The 13,958-nt window shown below is 46.9% G+C and overlaps 1 protein-coding gene across 1 annotated transcript in view; it reads left to right on the forward strand.

Moving 5' to 3' along the window:
• Window positions 1–2,152: 2,152 nt before the first annotated feature.
• RAB2A (RAB2A, member RAS oncogene family) overlaps window positions 2,153–13,958 on the forward strand; it is a 37,852-nt gene continuing 26,046 nt past the window's right edge. Inside the window, exons 1-3 of the mRNA XM_086472511.1 lie at window positions 2,153–2,185; window positions 2,280–2,393; window positions 11,607–11,678. Coding sequence (XP_086328637.1) covers window positions 2,348–2,393; window positions 11,607–11,678 — 118 coding nt within the window. The 5' untranslated portion in view covers window positions 2,153–2,185; window positions 2,280–2,347. The remainder of the gene's footprint in view (window positions 2,186–2,279; window positions 2,394–11,606; window positions 11,679–13,958) is intronic.

The raw sequence follows: 13,958 nt of genomic DNA on the forward strand, positions 1-13,958 counted from the left end.
GTGGCTCTTAACTAGATAGTATTGTTTGTAGGGAGGATCCTGCAAACCCTCAGGCTCAGCTCTAAACCCCCAGGGAGCTGACACAGCGACAAATGATGGAAATTTAGGGAAAAATTGAGTGACACAGAAAAAAGAGCAAACTCTACAGTTTTCTCAAGTGTGTCAGATTTCCCAGAACACAATCCTGATGCTGTCATTTTAGTGAAATATTTCATCATATCTCTGAAGAGCATGTTACATAAAATCACAATCAGGTAACATGTACTATTCAAGAGAACATTAACAAAAAAACCCAAAAGCAAAGCAACCCTCTGCAGGCATTCAATACTGAATACCCCCTGCTGCTTCTGTATCTCCTGGCTGATAATTTTCTTCATGAGTGAGACTGAGCCCATGGTAGCCTTCCATTAAAGTATTAGTGCTTAACAAAAGGAGATATTTGTTTACCTGGAAACCAGCAATTTAGACAGGTGAGGTAAAACTAAAATAAAAACCCAACAGGTTCCACATTAACATAAAGAAAAACTTCTTCACTGTGAGGGTGACAGAGCACTGGAACAGGCTGCCCAGAGAGGTTGTGGAGTCTCCTTCTCTGGAGACTTTCAAAACCCGCCTGGACACGTTCCTGTGTGACCTGCTCCAGGTGGTCCAGCTCTGGCAGGGGGTTGGACTAGATGATCTTTCGAGGTCCTTTCCAACCCCTGACATTCTGTGATTCTGTGATACTTACGCGCCTCTTAATAGCATTTAAACAAATGTATGTTAAACATTTCACGTTGAAAAGGTAGATAAAATGTTTAGAACATAAAAAGGAGTTCTCTTCTCTTCATAGCAATCTTTTTTTTTTATTGCATGTCCACAGGGAACAGGACAACGACAAGAAAAAAGCTTAATTTTGGATTTCAGGTCATGAAATATGAACAGATGATTTGGCACAATCAGCTTTATGGAAGGTTTTCATGAGAAAGTTAGACATACGCCTGTTGGAAGCAGTGTAAGCCAACACTGTCCAAGCTGATGACCTCACGCACCACAAAGACCGTTACAACGTTAAAAGCCACCCGAGCGAGCGGCACAGCCAGAACGGCAGACCTGCGAGTTCGTGTCAAGCAAGTGCCGGTGGCTCTTCCACAGTCCCACCCCTTGCCATCCAACGAAGAGCTGAGCTGAAGGGCCCCCCACACCACCACCAGCCTCGGTGCCCAACGGGAGCGTCCTGCCACGTCCCCTGATGTCGCCTTGGCGCAGAACCTGCCAAGCCACCGTTGGCTGCTCCAGGGCCAAAGGTCTGGGGACACGCGACAGACGGAACTAAGGAAAGCCCTGAGGTTTCTCCCAGCTCATCAGCCACGTGTGGGCTCTAAGTCCTAAACAGCAGCTGTGAACTTTAGCTACCGTCCTGGCTCGTTGCTTCCAACAAGGAAAAGCAGAAAGGGAAAGGAAAAACAACCCTTTCCAGGCCAGAACTCGGGTTTGGCGAGTGACACAAACGAACTCGTGCAGAACTGCTCACTCATGTTTACGCATGGAGGCTCCGCAGCCTCACACCGAGCTTTCATTCCCCTGGATCCTCGGCCACTACCACCACAAGCGCTTCATCCAGCGGCCTCGGGGTTGTCGCCGCACCCCCTTACTTCAGCACCCCCTCCCCGGCGCAAACCCCGAGCCCAGCACCGCCTAACAAAGGCCCGATCGCCTCCATTTTCCCAGCCTCTCCCCACAAGGCGATCGGGAGGGGGTGTGGGGGAGTTCGCCCTCTGAGGAGACCCCGGCAGCCCCTTCCTACCACGGCGAAGGAGAAAAGGGCGGCCCCAGGGCCGAGACATGGCGGGGGGGAGTGTGTGTGGGAAGGGGGGGGGACGTGTGAAACCATCTCGCGCAACGCAGCGATCGCTCCGCCGCGCCTCCCCTCAGCCCTCCCGGGGCGGGGCGGGGGGCGGGGCGGTAGGCGGAGCTCCACCTCCCTTCCCCTCCGCCGGCTACCTCAGCACTTCCGGGTCGGGGGCGGGGCGGAGCGAGGAGGTGGGTGAGTGACGTTGCCGGAGGGGTCCGGGCCCGCTCGGCGCCTGTTATTGTTCTCGCCGCCCGCTCTTCCCGCCGCCGCGTCTGCCTGCCCCGGCGCCTCGGGGAGCGGCGGGAGGGAGGAGGGGAGGGCAGCAGCCACCGGGCGAGCCCGCCGGCGGAGGTAGGAGGGAGCGAGCGGGGCCCGCGGAGGCGCCCGGCGGGAGCGGGCCGCCGCCGCCGCCCGGTGGCCGTTAACCCTTTCCACCTCTCCGCAGCGCTGAGCCCTGACAGCGGGGGCGGGGGGAGAGCGGGCGCGTCAGGAAGGAGCCCGAGCCGGAGAGCCATGGCCTACGCGTATCTCTTCAAGTATATCATCATCGGGGACACAGGTGAGCGGCGGGGCGGGGAGGAGAGGCCGCCCCGGGGAGCGGCGGCGAGGAGGGGGGGGGGGGAGGCGGGCGGAGCGGGGCCCCCGGTTGCCCGCTCCCATTTCCGCAGTGCTGGCGTCGTCGACGTGGTGGCTCTGCGCGGAGAGGCGGCTCCCGGCCGCCCTCCCTTCTCCACGCCTCTGCGCCGGGCCCCGCCCGGGGCCTGGGCCTGCCTTTCGGCGGCTCCGCGCCCCGCAGTAGGCCGGGGAAGGCCGAGGGCCGCCTGGCTGCCGGGCAGCGGGGCCGGTGGGGCTGTGTCACGGCTCTGTCTGCGGCATCTGGGCGGGGGAAGGCGGGGGGAAGGTGCTGTCACCGCGAAACTGGCGCCTGGGAAGCGGCCCCGGTTCGCAGCCCCGCGGCGGCGAGGGCCGGGAGGTGCCGCATGCTGCTCCCCCGGGCTGTGGTGGGGCCGGGGCCGCCACCGTCGTCTCAGGCCGCAGGGACGCCCGTTCCAGCGAGACGCTGTAGTCCAGACGTGTCGAAGGAGAATTAAAACCTTTCCTTCTAATTTAGAGGGACTGTGTTTTTTAATTTTTTTTTTTTATTACTGCTTTCCCAGATGCTTCAGGTTGCCTCCGTGGTTTCTTCCCTTCCTCGCCCATTTGCTTGCCACCTTTTAAAAACTTGTTGCATTCTACTGGCCGTGTGACAAGTGCTAGTGCTTACAAGCACGGCAGGCATGACCGTATACTGATAGAAATTGCTGTTGGAAGCCTCTTTGACAGTATATTCTGTGCTTCCTCCGCATAATGAGGACAGAAGTAGTGTACTTTCATCAAACTCTTTGTCAGGACAGGGTCACTAACAGAGTTAAGTATTGGGCCTGTGCATCTTGTTGTTTTCCTCATACCTGCCTAAATGCTGCCTTTAATAAGTTTGATGACACAGCTGTCATTTTACATGCTATTTGAAGGGTACCTGCATAGTTGTACTTCATACCTATGAACCAAATTATCTGTTGCTAGAATATAATTATACATTACAATTGCATTGCACATGAGGCTGTTAAATATACTGGATGCGACTACTATGTAATTTTATCTTTTTTTAAACTTACAGTTAAACTCTGGAAGGTTTTTTAGGCTACTGCAGTAGCAGCTGCACTGCAAATGAGTCTTAAGAAATATATCACAGCTATGGCGACCGTGTTGGAAGCATTAGGCTGTAAATAGCAAGTGAAAATTCTGATTTTTCTGGAGTATTTAGGTGAGTGACAGCTTGTTAAACCACAGGACAGGAGATTTACCTGAGCAGATTCAGGAGTAAGAGATTTGTCTGTCCAGGGTGATGGTAGTGCAGAATTTAGAGTGATAGTGCTTCAGAACAGGTGGCCAATTCTGGCGCATCTTTAAAAACTATACTCGTTAAAGTGAGAGACAGCAACACACAATTGCTGCGGCACATTGATCATATACTGATTAAATTTTGACAATGAAATGTCCTCAGAGTGATGGTCTGGGCTGCACTTTTGCTTTTCGGTTGCGTGAAATGCAGAATGGACGTGTGTCACTTCTGGAGTTGTTTCAGCTGCTGAAGAGCTGAATGTGGGACGAGTGAGATAGAGAAAAGAATCACAGGGAGGAAAACAGCTCAAAAGTTTGTTGTTTTTTGCTTTTTTTTAAATTCTTGTGGCTTTTACTCAGAGTTGCTACAGGAAGCTAATTAAAACTACTGCAATGATCATGCTTGAAGTGAATTAAATATGTCAATAGTGGTAAGTTTTGCTATTGTTTAGATCTCCTATGAGCCTTTCAAGTATTCTGATACAGTTCTGAAGAGCCCGTTGACGCTGTGCACAAGTGTTTGTTGCCAAAATGACTGTGATGGTTTAGATGTTACTGCTGTTCCTCTGACGAAGGTAGTTGAACTCACAGCTCTGCTGATGGAAGTCCAGAGTGCCTTGGGACTGTCCTGTTCAGCTGCAGTGGTGGGCTGCCACAGCATTCCAACCAATGAAGGTATGCCAGTGGCCTTGCTGGCCCTCTAATTTTCATAGCCACCAAGGAATTTATCTCTGGCACTTTGATTTAGAGTCTTTGGAAATGGATCAGCTGCCTGGTGACTCAGCAATTAGTTGTAAACAAACCGTAGGAGAAAAGTGAGACGGCATCAGCTGAGGGCAGATGTTCGCATTTAGCTCCTCTCCCTTTTCCGCGCTGCCAAACAAAGCCGGTTTCGTGAACCAGAAACAAACCAACGAAAAGCCCCTGCAGTTGTACCAGACACTTGTGCATGTCTTCTCTGAACTGTGGTTCCACGTGCTTTCACCTGCCTAAGCACAGGAGTTCGGTGTGATCTGTCTGCTACAAGGACAGCCCCGGGAACTGGCTGTGCAGGACTGCTCTTTGCTCAACAGCTCTTGTCCCCTTGTACTGCTTGCTTTGTTGGTCGTTGACGTTCAGTGACTTCTTCTGCTGGTACTTCAGGCATGGTAGCTTTATGAACATGGAGTTGATTCTATTCTGGTTGTTACATTTTACGTATTTAAAAAAAAATTAAAATGTTTTTCCTGTGTAGTCAGAACTGTTTTAGGGTCTACTTAGTTTTCTGTTGCGGGAGAGACCTGAAACGGCACGGCTGTCTTTCAGGTATTCGAGCAACATTGCCATAAATCTGCGTGGGGTTTACCTTGTATCAGTGGGACAGCAACCATGGCCTTGGTATCTTTAAGAGAAAAATACAAGTGTTACAGAATACTGACTGCTCTGAGAGTTAACCTGGAAAAATCTCTTGGTCTGGCTATTTCCAAAACTTTATAGGAGTTTGCAAATGCATTTAGAAGCATATGTGGTGTGTTCTGCTTAGGGCTGTGTCTCCGAGACCTTTGCCTTGGAGGTTGGTAGTGTCTGCTTCCCTTTGATTGCTGGGAGGAGTTGGTGTCTTCATCCCCTCTTCCCTACACATCTGCTTTTGGTCACCAGTGGAAGCAGAGGTTGATGTTGGTCTGAGCCAGGGTGAGCACTCTCAGCACCCAACTGTTGCCTGGTTTTGCCATTGGTGATGAAGAGTCTGTCATTTTTTTTTTCTTAAGTTTTCTGTATGATGGTGAAATCTTCTTTTCTGCTTAAATGTTTTCGTAACCAGCAATGTGCCACGTGAGAATAAACTGGGAATGATACATGAGATTTCTGTGAAGGCTAGAGCTGGATTTTTTTTCTTTTCCAGAATATTTAATGTGCATCAGGCAGGATTTTCTTATATTAGAATATGTTTACTAGATTCTGCCAGAGAATGCTACTGAACTTTAATAGACCTGAAATACCAGTTTAGCGATGGTCAGATTTCTTGCCACCAACATAACTTGTATCCCATCTAAATGCCTCTTGGTGATCAGTGTTGCTGCGTCTTCCGTGAGCAGGTCTGTCTGCTGCTTTTCTTGACTGCGTTAGTTCAGCAACCTTCTTGTGTCATGAACTTCCACTTGCCTTTCCATTTCAGCAGGGAGTTGCTGGTTATAAACCAACAATATCTCGAAGTTGTTCTTATTAGGGGAGGATGATGGAAGAAATCATAATTCCTTGGAGGTCTGATTCTCCTCACTCTCTAGAGTAACGCGAGCTGTCCAGTCAACCGTTTCACTTGTCTAAGAGATTCTTGATTGTTGAAATTAAGCAGTTGGCTTAATTTTCAGTCCTCCTTGTGAACGGTTTCTGTCATCATTGCACTTTGTACTGGAACAGCAGCTGTTATTAGCCAACAATGTGCATGGCCAGAGCCTCTTGCCCTTATTTTTACAAGTACCAACAGTACTTCTTCACTAAACAGGTGTTCGTCCCGCTAACGCTGGTGTTGACACCTCATGACAGCTTGAGAACTTGTTCATCCTGAAAACCGGAGTACTGGTCTGTACGACTTACATCTTGCTTTGAGATGCTTTTGATGATACTTTGATCCCTAAAAGAGTAGGTATTAGATGTTGTATGAGTGCGTCTTAGCCTCTAAAAAGAAGTTAACTGGAGTCAACGCACTGGAAGTAGGTGCCCGTATAAATGGTTTCGTGACCCTCTTACTGTGCACCCTCGTACTAATTCTAACCTTTAATTTAACACCGCCCCCCCCCCCAAAAAAAAAAAAAGTCTTTTGTGGTCATCCAGGACACAAAGAAGTTTTCTACAGACTCATGTAGTTTAATTTTGTTTGTAAAGAATTTTTACTTATTTTTAAAAGCTACAATTAGCAGTTGGGTAGTGCCATACTAAATGAAATGGGATAAAGGTGAACAGCTCCTTTCAGTTCGTAGCTCTGTACTAATTCTTGTGTAGAAAGGAAAACTTACATCATGGGCTTCAGAGGTGCTGTTGTAAATAATTTACAGCAACGTTTATTTATTTAACTATTGAAGCTGAATCATCTTTAAAAGAGTTAAAAAGCCATTTTTATGACATTACTTTTTCCAAACTTATGTGGCTGTTGTGAAGCATTTTGGAGGCTGTTTTCTTGCCTTCTTGTCCATGCTTACATTGGTATGTGGAGTCCCTTTGCTCTGTAACTGACAGTTTGGAATTCTCTAGTTTGTCCTTCCTATCAATTTAAACAAAATTTTTGCATTTGATGACTGAGTTTTGACTAACAGAAACTGGCTGAAAAGAGGTTAAGAAAAATCTTTGCTTTAGGTTAATGTCTCATTATGCTTAGGCCTGTGAAAGGGTAATACTGCACTTTGAGTTGCATAAAGATGCTGTGGTTGGAAAGGAAGGAGAGAGGGAAGGAGCTGCAGCGTGTGATAAGGAAAGGGCTGTTTCATCACCTGGAAGCTGTGCAGACTCCTGGGAAGAACTAGAAGTACCTCGTAAGCCAGGTTAGAGGCATTTGTACTATTTAATTAGCTGGTTTAGATCTGAGTTGATTTTAAAGTCTGTATTGTTTGAGACTGTCCTTAGTCTGTTTAAAGATTTATTTTTGCTTGGTTTTTAACGTGAGGCAAGAGAAGCAGGGAGCTTGTTTCAGCTGCGTTTGTACTGGGGCTTTGGTTTTGGGGGCATCCAACCTAGCATAGTTGATTACACATGAAAGGGAAGGTCTTGCTCCCCTTACTTTGTCGTGGCTTGGGTCGTCTACCATGAGCTGAATCAACCACGCTAGTGCAGTAGAAAACTGCCTACTTGTTGGATTAACTTTTTAGTTGGTGGCTGAATCAGCTGAGTTGGCCCCGGGAAGTGCTTTGCAAGGTCTGGAGTACTTTCAAGGGAGGAAACTGGACTAGAAGGATTGGTGAGAACAAGGTATCGAAGGGGGAGTAGGTCTTCATATCTGTGGCTGATGAGATGGTTGATCACCCTGTCTTCCAAAGCAAGAACAACAAAAAAAGCCTGGAAGTTTACCTCCTGTTGAGAGTAGTGCCCCTCTGGCTTTGCAGCTGATGACTGAAGTTTCCTTGCCCTGTTCACAGGGAGTCACAGGAGCTGGAAAAGGAAAAGGGAGCAAGTCAGCTTTCTTAGCAAAAGCCGTTTGACTGGCTCAGGTGTATCACCACCTGTGCTATGGTTCCAGAGCTGCTTTTTTAGTTGCCCTGAGTGCAGCCTGCTGCTGAACAGACCAGCCCTTCCCTTTACTAAATATTTTGTGTCCCTGGTGTCATGCACATACTGGCATTTTGGGTGACGGTAGCTTTATGAAGATCTGTTTCTGGAGTTAGCTCGCTGTGTAACCTTCGATGAGAAGGGTGAGGTTAGCGTTGGCGCTGAGCGGTAGCGGCTTGCTGGGCAGTGAGGTGAACGCTGGTGCTGGTACGGGGGAGGGAGGTGTTGAAGCGCAGTGGGGCCAAGGCAGACAGCAGCAAAGCTCTGGCAGGGCTTTGCCTAGGGAAATAGCTGCGGAGTGGCTCCCAGATGAAAAGGAAGCTGTTAAGGGAGGCAGAGGAATTCGGAGAACCTACTCTGGCTGCTGGCTTGGAATTCAGAGCCAGAGGGTAAAACTACTGTTGCACAATTCCACTTCCCATCTCTCTTTGGGTACTGAGAAAGGATGAAGGGATCCCAGAACAGGCACTTGTAAAGAAGCACACTGCTACCCTCTAAGCACGTCATCCATGGTTTTAATTTGTTTCGAAGCGAGAGCTTTTGTTTACTGTGATTGTTGGTGAAGGGTATCCAAGCTCTGCTCATTTCTTGGTTTGAGATACTAAGATTTTTTTCCTCTGGGGGTGATTTATCTGAAGCTGTGTTAAAGTGATTGTGGCAGTAAAATGGAGAATGAGTTAATAAATTACTGAATATGTCCCTTTTGTGTTCTACAATTGACTGTGATAAGACATGCTCAGCTCTTTTTCCCAGAGTGTCTGCCTCACTTCAGGTATGAGATTCACAGTGGGAAGTGAAGGAGATACCTGGTCAATAGACCCTTTGCTGGTGGAGTTAACCAGCAGAGTTCCTTTAAACCATCTGTGGAATTAGCTGCCATGCCACTGCTAATTGATCTTTGCAGCATCTGTTTCTGTCACAAGGCGATAAATTGCTCAGGAGTTCACGCGCGGCCCCTGGTCCTGGTGCGCGGCCCCTGGTCCTGGTGCGCGGCCCCTGGTCCTGGTGCGCGGCCCCTGGTCCTGGTGCGCGGCCCGCCGCAGTCTGCTCAGGCTCTGGAAGCGAAGGGGCCACAAGCTAGTCTTGTAAGAACTTTCCTGTTACAAACTTGCAATGGCTTAAAGTTATACAATTAAAACAAAATATTACTATTAAATGTAGGCAATAAAAATATTTATAACCTAACAGGTGCTACGGCTTTGTTTGTAACTTTTGGAATGTCTTTTTCAGTCAACAACAGTACAAAACTTCTGGACTTCCAGACATTGTTTGCTGGAAAGTTGCAAAGTAGCAGGAATGGCATTAAACAGAAACTGCTTATTTCTTCTGTTTCTGTGTGTGAACCCATCAGCCTGCTCCTGGAAGGCCCGTACATAGAAGTAACTAGAGGTGCAGTCGTTTTGTGCCAGTTGGAGACAGGGCTTGCAGCGAAGGGGCTGTGCTTGTCTGTTACCTTCGCTGTGCTGGCGCTAGTGTTTGGATGTTATCCTGAACCAGCGAGCTGGTCACCAGCCTTACAAGAAGATGAAATATCAGATTGCCACTTGGGAACTAGTGCTAGGACACCTAATCAAGTGTAATTTTGGTTAAATTTTGAAGGGTTTTTCTAATGTTTGTAGAATTTGTGCAGGAATATTGGGTAGTTTTGAGGTGCTGGTTTATCCAACGGTACTGAAATCGCTTTGTGAGGTTGGTGGCAAATGCTGTCCTACGTTCTGTCTCTGGTGTGATTTATAGGTGGTTCATATAAATGGGATGGCGATGGTGGTTCATATAAATGGTTCTGTGATGGGACAGCCGTATTTCGTTAGGGGTATAAAAGTTATCTGTATATATAAGCAGTGTTCAGTGAGTAGAAGAATTATTAATCTTCTAAGATTCCTTAGAGTGTTGTGTTCTCTGTCCATGCAACTCCAGTATTCTGCCTGTCCTTCTTCCTGTTTCTTTCTTGCCTCCAGTGCTCTCCCCTATTACTCATCCCATTCTCTTATGTCCAGTAATTTTGTTGGACAAAATCTGTACCTGCTTCCAAGCTGCTTGTGTTCTGGCAGCTTGCTACCATACAGAAAAGAGATCTGCCAAGGCCGTTGCTGCAAACTTTGCCTTGGGCACTCTGAGCTGACTGTTGGATTTATCTTCCCTCATTTGAACTAAGTCTCGTGCTTCTCTGACCCTGCATTAAGCCATTTCTGTTTGCTTTGTCACTCGTCTTGTCAGATTAGCGTGCTAACCCAGGGGACAACTGAAATTGCTTCAGAGCTCATCTAAGCCATATGGAGAAATGGTCACGAACGTGCTGCGTGAAGAGAGTAGGGACAGCAGCACCAGCGCCTGGCTTGGGCTGCTCAACTTGCTGTGTCGCTTGGGATGTTCATCTTGGAATGTCATCAACTTGTCACAACTTGTTTTGTGACAAAACTAAATGCAAGTCTCCTACTGCTGTTAGATTCTGTTGGAACTGGCCACTAGTCTTAGCTTTCTGAGACCAAAATGCCAGGTGGGCAGCGATTCCAATTGTGTAGACTTTGTTTACTCATGAAACCATCCTAAAAAACTTTGCTGAATTTAGTAATAGAAAGATAAACATCACTATATGCAAACCTTTGGTGTGAATATCTTATGTCTTGCAGTATGGTTGTCCTTCTTATGCGTTTGTTTGCTGGCTTTTATTGTCAGATATGTCACTTCTGATCAGCTGTTGATGACCTCTAGTATGTGGCTAAAATAGCCTTACTTGCAGGGCAGGTAAAGCAAAGTACAGCAGGAACTTGGATGCTACAGTATTGTATGTTATGTGATAACAGTTCAGAGTTTAAATGTATGTGAACCAAATGTGTGACTGTCAAGTTCTAAAAGGCTGAAAATTTGAAATTTGACTGAGCAGGACAGGAAGAATGACCCCTCCAAGGAAAAATTAACTGTAAAAAGTGTGATGTTTACAAACCTAGGTAGTCTGAGTACTCCGTCAACTGTGCTACCTTTTAGTTTTCTGTGCTCTCACATCCAGAAGAAACTGCTGACCAGTGTCCGTGCAATGTGAAGAAATGAACCTATTTGGGTTGGAAACAGGGTTTCTGAGGGGAGCAGTGGTGTGTTGTCTGGCTGTAGTGTGAACGCAGCTGTTGCCAGTTCTGCTTGGACTATTTTTTGGGCTACAGGGAACCAGTGGACAGTGGTTGTGAGCAGCCACCTATGTGCTGCTGCTGCCTCAGCTGATGGATCAGGAGATGGGTGGGAGTGGGGTGCTGCTGGGGCTCTAGTTAGCTTGGAAGAAAGCTGGCGGTGCTGAAGGGGGAGCAGATGCAGGGTTGGGAAGAGTAGCGAGACATGTGGTTACTGTGGAGAGAGGATGGGAAATGATACTTTAAAGGCCTGTTAGGAAAAGTTTATTCCCGCTTAATTTTGAAGGCAGCACTAATTTTTCAAAAGAACAATCAATTTTGGAAGTAACTACTTTGACTTCAATGTTTCTGGAACTTTTAAAAGTTGTTGTGTTATGAAAAAGTTGCATACACTTCAAAGTGGGTGAAATCTAGTATTTCAGGTTCTGGTACTGAACTTTAAACATCATACCATTCGCTTAAATTAATCTCTACTGGTTTTTAACAGATTTTTAAATTTTAATTTACTTAAAACTTCTTTCTTTTCTTTTTAGGTGTTGGGAAGTCATGTTTATTGTTACAGTTTACAGACAAGCGGTTTCAACCAGTCCACGATCTCACTATTGGTAGGTCTCTCTTGTCCCCCACAAAGCTAATGGTGAAGCTGCTGGGGCAGCTCAGCATGCGCTTAGGGTTTGTGCTGCAGTAACATAGGATCTGTGCTGTATTAAAGTGGCAGTGCATCTTCAGCTGATGACTATTTGGTGGCTAACAAAGCCAAGTGGAGGTCTTTTTTCTCATTGGGAAGGTACAGTCTGAAACAGCTTAAAAAATTCATAGCTATGGTATCTCAGCGGTCTCTTCAGAAGAGCTGAAGACTGGGCATTCAAGCAGAATTGGCCAAGCTTGAAGTGCATTGGTGGCGATAAAAACGGCAGACTTCTCACTAGGGAGCAGATATTAGCCTAGCCGCAGAACCTTGGGGACATGTTACAGATAAACGAGAGCAAAGTTAACCTTAAGGATGAATAGACAAATTTACTGTTTGGGAAGACTAACTTCTGGGTAGAGAAGGGTTGAAGTGTGAAGGTATCCCCTGTTTGGAAGGGACAGGGGTTTTTCTTCCTGAGTCCTCGACTGGATGTGGACCGTGTGTGTTAGGGGTGATTTGATGTCGATGCTAGGGGGAACAAATACATGTTGACAGAATGCATTGCCTCTGATCTAACTACAGTGAATGACACAACCTTTATTTATCTTTCCACACAAAATGTAAGGAATGGTGTGGGAATAAGTTCTTCTGTGGGCAAGCTTAGTTTCAGATCAGTTTTGCTGTTAAGCGTAACAGATACCAGTCTGATGAATGAGGCTGCAGAACCTTTGAACTTCTTGATGTTATTTCAAGGAACCTTTCAGCTCTAATCATGATGAGCCATGCACAAAATGTATCCCTAATCTCTATTTTTAGTTCGTGCCCTGGCATAGGTAGGCTTCCTGTGTTTGGGAGTACTGAAATAGAGGCTTGAAATATAGACAAATACTCTTCGTGTGACAGAATGTATTGGGTGCTTTGGTTATGGCTTCCCTTCTCTCTTGACAGGCCTCCCACACCTTGGGTGTGTCTAAAATAATTGGAATTCTTAGGCTAACATCAGTTTTCAAATATTTCTGAGGTCTTGGCAGCAGGTAGACTGGCTGAATAAAGAGCTGGAGTTCTTTAGGGAGGCGTGGGCTATTGTCGTCTTTTCTTCTGTACGCCTGCCAAGTATGTGACACCTTCTATATCACTTGTGCCTTTGGCAGCCCTGCCCCATCAGCAAACTGATGGGAAGCAGCTTCACCTCAGCAGGGTGGCTGCAGTGCCGGTTCTTTGACTGGCATATAGCTAGCTGAAATCTGAGGGCAGAGCTTGATGGGATGAGGAGGTGAACCTAGATAGCAACATAATGAGGGGTGGAGGAGTGGAGCATGGGAAGCTGCTTGGAAAGGGGAAGAAGGGGCCATGGGCTGGAAGTGGCCTCCTTTCACTTAACTGATAGGGCATGTGCCTGTGTTTTGGCCAGGAGAATGGTTCTCCCGACTGCCCAAACAGGTTTAGAAAGGCAGAGATAAATAAAGAACAGGGGTTCAAAGTCATGTGAATGCCCATGCAGGGTGAGATGGGATGGGCTGATGTTAGCTGATGGAGTTAAAACTCCAGAGAACCTGTAGATGGAATGAAAAGACTTCTGCTATGTAGCCTAACTCTTTTCAATATAATACAATGATTTTATCTTATAGGAGTGCAGATTCTGTTCGTGCTGTGAGAGAAGGGAGGCTGAAATTGGACATGCGAAAAAAAGACATTTCGTCTGAAGTTGTGCAAAACTGAGCCCCAGATTTTAGTATAGCTAGCCTAAAATGTGTTCTCTAAGATATAAGAAATTCAGAGAGAAACTTTACCTCTAATGAAAACAAGATGGGGGGAAGCGAGATAGAATACATAGAAGCAGGTATTTTTCTGGATTTGAACTACATTCAGAATTGTGCATAACTGTAACAGTGTACTCTGAAAGAACTTACAGTGCAATAACTATCTCCACGTATTTATCCTTGGGAATTGAAGTATCTGTTATTAAAAGAAATTAAGGAGGAAGGGAGAAGCTGCATGATGCAGTTGAGGGGGACACACACACACCAAAACAAACCGCACCCACCGCCCAAAACCACAAACCTATCGACAGAAACCAAACATACACACAAAAACGCAACGCACCCACCCTCCCCCCAGCATTTGTAGGTAGATACTGGTGACAAAACCCACTGTTGGTTTGCCTGTTGCCCTGGGGACATGCCCTTACTGTACACCTGAACAGCGTCTGTTCCTTCTTTGAGGGAGCAGACTTACCATCAAACTGTGTGTGGTG

Source organism: Leptosomus discolor, chromosome 13 (genome assembly GCF_034619465.1).
Source record: "Leptosomus discolor isolate bLepDis1 chromosome 13, bLepDis1.hap2, whole genome shotgun sequence".
NCBI classification, from domain to species: Eukaryota; Metazoa; Chordata; class Aves; order Leptosomiformes; family Leptosomidae; genus Leptosomus; species Leptosomus discolor.